The sequence below is a fragment of the Terrapene carolina genome, unplaced genomic scaffold (genome assembly GCF_002925995.2).
Source record: "Terrapene carolina triunguis isolate 2854851 unplaced genomic scaffold, T_m_triunguis-2.0 Scaffold66, whole genome shotgun sequence".
In the NCBI taxonomy this organism is placed as follows: Eukaryota; Metazoa; Chordata; order Testudines; family Emydidae; genus Terrapene; species Terrapene triunguis.
The window spans coordinates 85,195,890-85,206,447 of record NW_020664417.1 but is presented as its reverse complement, the minus strand read 5'-3'; the positions used below and the strand labels follow the sequence as shown (position 1 = coordinate 85,206,447).

The following is a 10,558-nucleotide window of genomic DNA, read 5'->3' as shown; positions in this document are numbered from 1 at the left end:
AGCCCACGAAAGCTTATGCTCTAATAAATTTGTTAGTTAGTCTCTAAGGTGCCACAAGTACTCCTGTTCTTTTTACAAATTTAAACTCTCCACAGGGATCACTGAAATTCACAGCTCTTTTAAAAGATCCGGTAACAGCAGCTTAGGACAAGAAGTGAGCACTATTTTCATCTGCTTTAAACTTCAAGAAGAATCTTGATGAACAAAATGATTAAAGAATGTCACCCCAGCATCTGGTTTAATACCCCATTTCTTATGGGGATTATAATGTATCTTCAATTATCAAGAGTTGCCAACTCATGATACTGTCATGAATCAATTGATTTTTTTTTTAAAAGTAGTTCCTCATTTCAGGAACAGTAGGGTTTCTCTTGCAAATTTTTACTATTATTTAAGACTGCCATCTCCCAAGGCTTTCAATGAAATTGAAGTCAGATGGCCATCAGTGAAGTGGGGATTCTTGCTAGGTATTTCTTGGCTATCACTGTAGCATCTAAGCACCTCACAACCACTAAGGAATTTACCTGAACAAGGCTTTGTGGCTTTATATTATTTCCACTTTAGGTAGAAAATCTAAGTCACAGAAATGAAATAATTTATCCACAGCCACACACAAGTCTGACAGAGCAAGGAATTGCATGTTCCCTGGACAGTGTTTTAATCCTTCCCCAAGAAAGAGGAATCCTCTTCCACAACCTAACAGCAAGAGTGAGGCCTACATGCTGTGTGCAGGGCTGAATTTTAAATGGGAAATGATCACACACACCAAGGCTCAATGAATCAGAAAAAAATTAATGCAAACTTTTAAAATCTTATGATATTTAAGCCAACTTGATTTTTGTGGTCCAAGGATACATCTACACTGCAATTAGACACCGGCAGCTGACTAGGGCTCACAGAGCGGAGTATGCATTTGGGCTTGAGCTGGAGGCTGCGAGATGGAAGGATCTCAGAGCACTAGAGCACACAATTAAACAGCCCTTTAGCTTGCGCCCCATGAGCCTCAGTCAGCTGGCACAGGCCAGCCACGGGTGCCTAATTGCATAGACCAGCGATTCTCAAACTGTGGGTCAGGACCCCAAAGTGGGTTGCGATCCCATTTTAATGGTTGCCAGGGCTGGCATTAGACTTGCTGGGACCCCGGGTCTGAAGCCAAAGCCCAAGCCCCACTGCCCAGGGCTGAAGCCAAAGCCCTACGGCTTCAGCCCTGGATGGCAGGGCTCAGGTTGCAGGCCCCCCCCAGCTTGGGGCAGAAGCCCTTGGGCTTTGGTTTCCCCACCCAGGATGGTGCGGCTCACGCTTTGGCTTCCCCCACACAGGGCAGTGAGGCTCGAGCTTTGCGCCCCTCCCCACCGCGGGTCATGTAGTAATTTTTGTTGTCAGAAGGGGGTTGTGGTGCAATGAAGTTTGAGAACCCCTGGCACAGACATACCCCAAAGGCCTCGTTTTTGTCTCCTGTCCAAGGAATGTCACCACCAACAGCACAGCACCCTCTAGTGCTCTGCTCTAGTCTCCACTGGTTTACCAAATAGTAAGTGTGTAAACATAATATTCATGGGGGGGGAAGGATAGCTCAGTGGTTTGAGCATTGGCCTGCTAAACCCAGGGTTGAGAGTTCAATCCTTGAGGGGGCCATTTAGGGAACTGGGGTAAAAATCTGTCTGGGGATTGGTCCTGCTTTGAGCAGGGGGTTGGACTAGAAGACCTCCTGAGGTCCCTTCCAACCGTGATATTCTATGCTTTGGGAAAGGATGCTTATGGCACCTACCAAAAGAGGCTCTGACTACTACAGATAGATGAGGGATGGCAAAAATGTACATAACATTTGGACAGAAATGATCAAAAACAGCTTCCATCTCTCAATAACAAATACCAACAGTTAAGGTTTTGTGAGAAGATTCTCCTTTCCTCTTCACTTAGCTGAAGAGATTGGGGAAAGTGAGAAATAACTCTTAGAACTATTGCATTAACAGTTGCTTACAATTTAACATCCCTCCCTCCAAATTATTCACATTGACAGAAAATGTATTAAGTGTACCTGATTGGATCTTTCAGTCTGAATATGCTCCTCTAAATACCCTCTGTCTTTTCTCTTTTCTTCTAGACATTTTGCCAGCTGCTGACACATTTCTGCTGTGGATGCCAATCTACGTTGAAGTTGGTGAGTTTCATCAGTGAGTGAACGACACAGTACTTCACTTGTGGCCTGGACTTTCTCTCTCTCTTCCAAGCTTCTCTGGAGTCGTAAGATTTCTCTCTCTTTTTCATACTGTGGCTGGCTTATTATCTGCTGTATATCTCTGTCTTTTTCTTCTAGCTGCCGATTCAGCTTCTGCACTTCCTAAATATTGGGGGTAAAGTTGATGTATTTGAGACCATAAAATGAACTCTCAAGCCAAGAGGTTTATAAAAGTGAATTTTCTCATCATTGTTTAAGAATAACTTAAGTCCACTGTTCAGGAATGTCATAACTACCATATTTTGTTACCGTTAAACAAAACCACTCAGATAAAGTAATTTTTCATCAAGTTTCCTGAATGTGGTGTTGGTTTACAATGTCTTTCCAGTTCTCATTTTACATTTTCATTTTCATGAACATATGCTTATGCACGTATCCTAGGTCAGAAAATAGTTGGTATGCAGAAAAGGATCTGCCAATACACTATCAACTGCAGATTGTCCTGAAATATCAAATAAGAGGTTGGAAACAATCACTACAGGCTTTATTTTTTTTTTTAAAAGGAAAATATTTAATTGGGGCAGTTATCCCACTTTCTCAAAAACATACTACATACTTATACAAGGATGACATTTTATGCACTATAACTTATGCTTCTGATGCAGGCAGCATAGCCAGCTTGTAGTGTGCCAACCACTTTTAGGGTGCAATGAAAGACCTCTGTTCAGCTCTTCTACTCCAGGTGTCCCAAATTTATAAGGTGGTAGAAAATAATTTCCTTAAGCTATTAGGGACCATAAATTTCATCAAAGCAAATAGTATGCCTGATCCTGAGAGACAGCAAAGATAGTATTCTACACAGTAACTTGATCAGGAACAGTAATGACAGAGGAACAAACCCCACTCAGAATGTGTAACTCTATCCTGGGGTGGGTTATATCTGCCTGACAAATACCCGAGGGATCTGCATTTTCTTAACTTTGGCAATGCTTGTATATCTTGTTGTACCAATAAAGTTTCATGGAATTGGAAGCTCTGGAACATTACCTCCCTTAACACATGGAAGCCCCTCTGAGTGGTTTGAAGGGATTGGGATTTATTGGGGTACAGAGGACAGCCAATCTCTGGCATCATCATGTACTTAAATTGAAAATGAAATTTAGAGTACCTGTATATTAACACTGACCCAGTGAGCACTAACTTCCTATGTTCCCACTTAAACTGTTAGGGGGTGAAAGAGACTGGAGGACAACAGCTGTAAAGAAAGCCAATGGAACATCACTCCCCTAGAATCTGCTAGTATGTCTACACAGCATTTTGGAGCAAGCAGGAGTGAGCCTCCAGCCCAGACATGGGCTGTGGGTGGGGGGGGGGGAAGAGGGGAGTGAGAGAGATCAGGCTAGTGCTCTAAAAAAAAATAGCTGTCTAGACAGCGCTTTGAAGTTGCAAGGCAGGCTCTGAAGCCTAGGGAGTGGGGTGGGCTTCAGAGCCCAAGCTCAGCCCAAGCCACAACTTCAAAGTGCCTTCTATACAGCTATTTTTAAAGTGCTAGAACAAGCCCTGCTACCATAAGTCTGTGGACCCAGGCTGGGAGGTTCACTCCCACACACATTAGACATACTGTACCCACAAGTTGCCCTGGATCCCAGGGTAGACCGGAGGTTATGGAGGCAAAAGCCACAGTACATCTTGCAAAATATGTCCTGTTTTTTGGAGGTGAAGGGGTGGGGGTGGAAGATTGCAATGCAATATCCCTGCTAGTTCCTCAGATCAAATCTTGGTCCTCCAATGGAAGAATACAATGGAAAAGCAGAGCATAAACTCAGTTTCCAAGCCCCATGTGTAAAAACCTGTATAGGGGCATTATCTTGGCCTTTAGCTTGGCAATGGTGACACAGGTTACCTCTCGAGAGCCTTGTAACAAATTGTGTTTAAAATGTTCATTTCTAAAATCAAAGCTTATACTGACTAGTGCAGTTTTACAGCTGCAGCAGAAAGCACTTGTCATTTTAAATGTTAACTGCAGTAATTGGAAAATGAAATGCTGCCATGTACTTACTGTAGATTGGTGCCTTTGAGCATTTAAGGGAAAGAATACACTGTCTGGGATTCAGAACAAACCCACAACTATATCAAACCCAATACAGATACTGAATGTTTTAAAAGGATTCGACAGGCTTAAAAATCCACTTGAACAAAAGGTTATTTCTAGTTATGCTTTGTTGGCTGGTGTTGCACTTCCTAAGTAGTTTATGGCATAAGACATTCATCAACCTGCCTCACTAGGTACTCAGACAGCAGAGTGCTGAGGAGCTGTAAATACCTAGACATATCCCAAGTTGCACACTGTATAGAACAGTGAGATCATGTCTTATTACAAGTCTCAAAGCCTGAACAGCAGCATTTGGGAAACATTCTTGTACTGGCATTATGTCAAGAGATTTCTTTGTCACAAGACTATTTGTTTCAGTTTCCAATATTTTCTGGTTTGGAACTCCCTTCAAGCGCACCAGACTGCTTCATTACAAAGAGAAAAATTTTAAACAATTTAATTTCAAATGAATAGTTAACAGTAAACACTTTTTCCGGAGTGTTAGAAAGATGTTTTTAACCAGAAAGGAGGAAAGTTGAGATTCCTCCCTTTCCCCCACAACTAATTGCCAACTAGTTGCAAATGTTACAACTGAAATGCTAGGTCTGGTGTACAGATGGGCTGATGAACAGTTCAAGAAGCAGACAAACAAAGGAGGAAAAAGGAAGAACTAAAAAATCCCATTTAAATGCCTTTTAATCAAAAAATGTTGACACTGGATTTATGTTATGGAGTGAAAAATAACTGCTTGCAATAAAATATTTAAAAAATGTTGAGCTCATCTTTTCCAATAATCTCTTCCACTCTTTGTGCAAACTAGTGAGATTACATAAAGATCTACACTAGCTAGTGTGCTAGCTGTAAATCTGATCTGGATAGCAGCATAAAAAATATCATTAGATTACATTTAGACATACCATTTAGATTTCCTAGTCTCTGCAATTTCTATATGCTACATCTCTGGCAACTACTTTTTGCTTAACATGACATGTTCCCACAATTCAATCAGTGCCCTGAAGTGCATGGTGATTATACATTGGTTATATTAAATGGTGCTGTCTTGAAAGACTACAGGTTACCTTGTGGTTGCAGAGGGTTTGGCAAACGTGACTTCTGGGCTCTAATCCAAGCCCCTTCACCAGCTTGTTGTGTGACATTGGGTAAGTCACCTAAACCAAATTCACCATCTAGAGCTTCTAAAGTTAGGGTCCTAAATCGATATTTAGGCATCTAAATTAGTGACCTAAACTAAGGGGAGGGTGTTTAGAAATAACACTCTTTTTCATATTAACTGGGGTTAAATTCTGTCCTGGCCCACAAGTGTGCAACTTTTTGAAGACAGACTAGAGCTCAGCCCTTTGCAAGGGACTGCCAGGGGAAGGCACTCTTCTCTGTAAATACAAATGTTATTTTGGTACATTTGTGTTTTTACCTGGCTCAAAGTTTCCACCTTCTGTGCTGAAATTCTCTCGCTGTCTTTAAGCTGCTGCTTCATTTGGCCAAGCTGATCTATTAAACTTTCCACTAGAGATTTAGCAGGTTCAACAAACTTTCCCCCAGGGGGCGGTGGCTGCTGCCCCTCTTCCTGTGCTGCTCCCAGTTGGGCAGCCTGGTACTTGGCCACGCTCGCCCTCAGCTCCCCGATCATCGCCTCCTTGGCGGAGAGCTGCAGTTGAAGGTGCTTCAGCTGCTGCCCGGACTCATGATACAGGTTGCAGATGGCTTTGTACCGAGGCACTTTGCTCTTTAGGTTCTTGTTCTCCAGGTGCAGCTTCTCCACGGTCTCCTCCAGCTGCCTGCACCGGGCTACCAGGGGGTCCGTGCTGCTGTCCTCGTTCACTGAGCACATGGTGGGGCAAAGAGAGCACAGATCACCCCGCGGCCACTTCTCTTCCTCCAGCAGGGTGAACAATAACCCCCCCAGCTGCATATAAATCCGAGGGGAGCCAGGCAAGGGCCGAGGTGCTGTTAGTTCCGCTCCCTTCAGCCGTCTCCTCGCCGCCGCTCGGGAGCAGACACGAGCCTGTCGGCGCTAGCTGGGCGCGGCCCCCACCGCCTCTTATCGTCCAGCCAGGCGGCCGGGGCTGCTCGGCACCGCCAGCAGGGAGGGGCCGCCCACGGGGGCGGGGCCCGCAGCCCCGCGCGAGGGGAGGGGAACTCCGGGGCGGGGGAAGGCGCGAAGCGAGCCCCCCGGTGGGGGGGGGGTCTGGGATCCCGCTCGGGGGGGGCTGCTGGGGGAGGGGGCAGCCCAGCCTTGCGTAAGGCCCACGGTGTCCCAGCCGGAGCTGCCCCCGGGAATTTCCTGGCGGGGCTTCCCCGCAGCGGGCGCTAGGCGGCAGCTCCCGGCCGTTCCCCGGGGACCGGCCAGCAGCGAGGCGGCGCCTCTTCCCACCTCCCTTCAGCGCCGGGCTCCGGCCTGGGGCGCACGCGCAGACGCGAGGGGAGGGGCGAGTCTGCGCCGGCGCAGTGAGCATGGCTGCGGGGCGGGGGGGCGGAGCCGGCAGAGCGCGCTGGGCTACCCAGTGCTCGCCGGGGCCGCGCTCATCCCCTTCCCGCGCGGGGCCGCCAGGGGGTGCTGGCGCTCGGGGACAGCGACCCTGCCCCCGCGGGAGGCCGAAGGGTTGCCAGTTTGCGCCGGCTGTGTTCGTGGAGGTTGCACCACGTGACATAATCGGGGCAAGATTAATCTTTAATGCCTGGAGACTCCAGGACAAGCCTGGAGGGCTGGCAACACTACGGGAGGGGTGGGGACTCGGAGCATCGCCCGGTGGGGAGCCGCGGTGTGCCCCAGGCCGCTGGGCAGCGGCTGGCATGGTGCCCCTTTGCTAGGCCAGTTTGTTAGTGATCGCTGTGCCTAGGCACGTCTAGGGTTACCATTTTTTAAAATAACAAAAAGAGGACGCTCCAAGGGGCCCTGCCCAAGCCCTAACTCCTCCCCCTTCCCCGGCCCCACCCCAACTCCGCCCCTTTCCCAAAGTCCCCGCCCCAACTCCGCCCCCTCCCCTGAACGCTCCGCCCCCTCCCCTGCTTCCTGCGAATCAAATGTCCGCGTGAAGCCTGAAACAGGGAGGCAGGCAGCAGGTAAGCTGGGGTGGGGGGGCGCAACCCAGTCCGGCCCCCGGCCGAGCGGCTCGGGCCCAGCTCGGGCCCTGGGGCGCCAGCCCCAGTTCCAGCTGAGCGCCCCGGCCCCGGCGGTTGCAGCTTGGCCCAGGCCCCGGGTCACTGGCCCCGGCCGAGTGGCTCCGGCTCGGGCCCCAGGGCACTGGCCCTGGTTCCGGCCGAGCGCGCTGGCCCCGGCCAAGCAGCTCCGGCCTGCCCCGGCCCCGGCGGCTCCAGCTCGGCTCGGGCCCCGGGGCACGGGCACTGGCCCCAGCTGAGGAGCTCCGGCCCCGGGGCACCGGCCGAGCGGCTCCAGCCCCGGCGACTCCAGCTCGGATCGGGCCCCGGGGCACCGGCCCGTCCAGCACCGGCGCTGACCAAGCACCGCCGACCCCAGCACAGATCCAAGCCCCACGATCCCTCCCTATTTTCCCGGACATGTCCGGCTTTTTGGAATTTCCCCCCGGACAGGGATTTGACGACCAAAAAGCCAGACATGTCCAGGAAAATCCGGACGTATGGTAACCCTAGGCAGGTCAGTACATTGACAACCATCTTCGGAAAGAATTGAGGACGCCAGGAGTTTCATGAAATGGCTCATCCACATGCACGAGTTGTATCAGTGTCATTATACCGGTGTATCAATTCGCCTGCTACCGGAATTGGCCTTGATCTCCTGGTCGGTGGCTATTGAAAGCAATCCGGGAGATTTTAATAGGCTGCTAAAAGTCCAGTGGGTAGGGCTAAGGCAGGCTCGCTACCTGCCCTGGTTCCGCCCAGCTCCTGGACGTGATCAGCACTTCCCTCTGGCTCCTAGGCGCAGGGGTGGCCAGGGGATCTCTGTGTGCTGCCCCTGCCCTGAGTGCTGACTCCACAGCCAATGGCAGTTCTCGGCCAATGGGAGCTGCGGGGGGCAGTGCCTGCAGGCAGGGGCAGTTTTCAGAGCTGCCTGGCTGCCCGTGAGCCTAGGAGCCAGACATGCTGGCCCCTTCCGAGAGCCTCCTGAGGTAAGTGCCCGGCCAGAGCCTGCGCTCCTCACCCCCTCCCATACCCCAACCCCCAGCCCCTCCCACACCCAAACTCCCGGAGCTCGCACCCTGCACCCCAACCCCCTGCCACAGCCTAAAGCCCCCTCCCACACTCTGAACCCCTGCCCCAGCCTGGTGAAAGTGAGTGAGGGCAGGGCCGGCTTTAGCAAGTGCAGGGCCTGATTCGTACTCACCCGGCGGCGCTCCGGGTCTTCGGTGGCACTTCAGCAGCAGGTCCTTCACTTGCTCCGGGTCTTCATGGCACTCAAGGACCCACCGCCAAAATGCCACCAAAGACCCGGAGCGAGTGAAGGATCCGCTGCCGAAGACCCAGAAGGCCGCCGGGTGAGTAAAAATTAAAAAGGCGCCGGCGCGGGGCTCGATTTGGAGGAATCGGGAGAATCGGCCTAAAGCCGGCCCTGCGTGAGGGTGGGGGAGAGTGAGCAACGTGGGGGGGGGGGGGGGGGGAGTGGGGGCGGGGCCTCAGAGAAGGGGCAGGGCAAGAGTGTTGGTATTTGTGTGATTAGAAAGTTGACAACCTTAGTGGGCCAAACCTTTAAATTGTGGCCCCTGCTCCCAGCAGGCACCAGTCGTCTGTGGCAGAAGCCCCTAGCCCCACTGTAGGGCAGAAGCCCCAAACTCCCCCATTCCCAGTAGGCGAAGAGTGGGGGGACATGAGGGATTCTGCGAGCCAGATTTTAACTGTAAAAGAGCCGCATGTGGCTTGTGAGCCACATTTTGGCCACTCCGGGTTATTCCCAGGCAGGAAGGGGAATAAACTATACAAGATGTAGGGCACCTTTAGATCAGTATAAATATGCTCGCTCTCAGGGGCTGTATGGTATAACATCAGTTTAAAAAAAATCCACACTTTTAACTGAAATAGTTATACCAGTGCACAAACTGTGTTGACCAGGCCTGATAAATCTAATTCAAGCCAAAAAAGCAGCCTGTCTATTCCTTTGTAAAACACTGAGAAACTCCAACCTTAACTGTGAAGCCATGACTACATGGCTCCATAATACTGACAATGTGCCAGACTATCATTGACCTCCATGTGAGTCTAAAGCTATGGCTACACGAGAGAGCTTACAGTGGCACAGCTGCACTTGTGCAACTGCGCTGCTGTAACCTCTCTAGTGTAGCCACTCTAAGCCAATGGGAGAGAGCTCTCCCGTCAATCCACTCCCAACGAGCAGCGGGAGAAGCTGTCCACACCAGTGCTTAGGTCAGTGTAATTTATGTCGCTCCAGGGGTGGCTTATTCACACCTCTGAGCAACATAAGTTATACTGACATAAGCGGTAGTGGTGACATACCCTCAGTAAAACCAGACTAGCAGCCTCAGCATTTGACCCTGTGAAAAGGGACATACGGGATTTAAGTTAGTCGTTATATGAAAACAGAAGCACATCATTCCATTGCCTCAAAGAAGGACAGGAAGGAGCTTGAGCTTAATTAGAAAAGTAGTGTTTGAAAATACTTTATTGGCACAACTAGCTATACAAGTATTGCCAACATGTAAGGTCACAGAAGACCTTCTGTAACTAATAGATACTGTATACCAAGCATTTGCCCAATACACAGCATGACAATGTTTGATGTTTAATCCATTTTGTCCAAGAGAAACTATTCAATACCATTGAGAATATCTCTACTGCAGCATGATCAGGGACAATGAAAAATTATGGGACTGAAAAGTTGAGGTAATTGCAAATTCTTCTTCAAGTAGTGTCCTTGTGAGGGCTCCATTCTGGGTGCACTCTTGCCCCCTCCACCTTTCATTGGTGATAGCTGTTTGACCCGCCCATGCATTACTCAGTCTTGTGCTCTGTGCTGTTGCTATATAGCACTGTATGGGCAAACTGCCTTCGGTTCCTGCCTCAACCTGAGACAGAGCCTTAGCAGTTGTCCACGTTAAGTTTTAGCTCAATTCTGTCCCCTTAGCTCTTTTAGTAGTTAGTTTATTATACTTGTTCTTAATAGTAGTTGGTACTTAGTAGTAGTTTTAGCTGTAGTAGTTTAAAAAAAACTTAACCTCCCGCAACTTTTTATATATAGTTTTTTAGATAGTTTCTCCCTTGGGAGTTTTACTTTACTGGGAGGGTGCATCTGGTTCTCCCAGTTTTGAATGTTGTCTGTCATGCCGGGAGGCAATCCC

General features: G+C 49.6%; 1 protein-coding gene across 1 annotated transcript in view; it reads right to left on the bottom strand.

Annotated features, from left to right (window-relative positions):
* TNIP2 (TNFAIP3 interacting protein 2) overlaps window positions 1-6,380 on the bottom strand; it is a 10,231-nt gene extending 3,851 nt beyond the window's left edge. Inside the window, exons 1-2 of the mRNA XM_024198561.3 lie at window positions 5,704-6,380; window positions 2,039-2,341 (exon numbers count right to left, since the gene is read on the bottom strand). Of these exons, the coding sequence (XP_024054329.2) occupies window positions 2,039-2,341; window positions 5,704-6,201 (801 nt within the window). The 5' untranslated portion in view covers window positions 6,202-6,380. The remainder of the gene's footprint in view (window positions 1-2,038; window positions 2,342-5,703) is intronic.
* Between the last annotated feature and the right edge of the window lie 4,178 nt (window positions 6,381-10,558).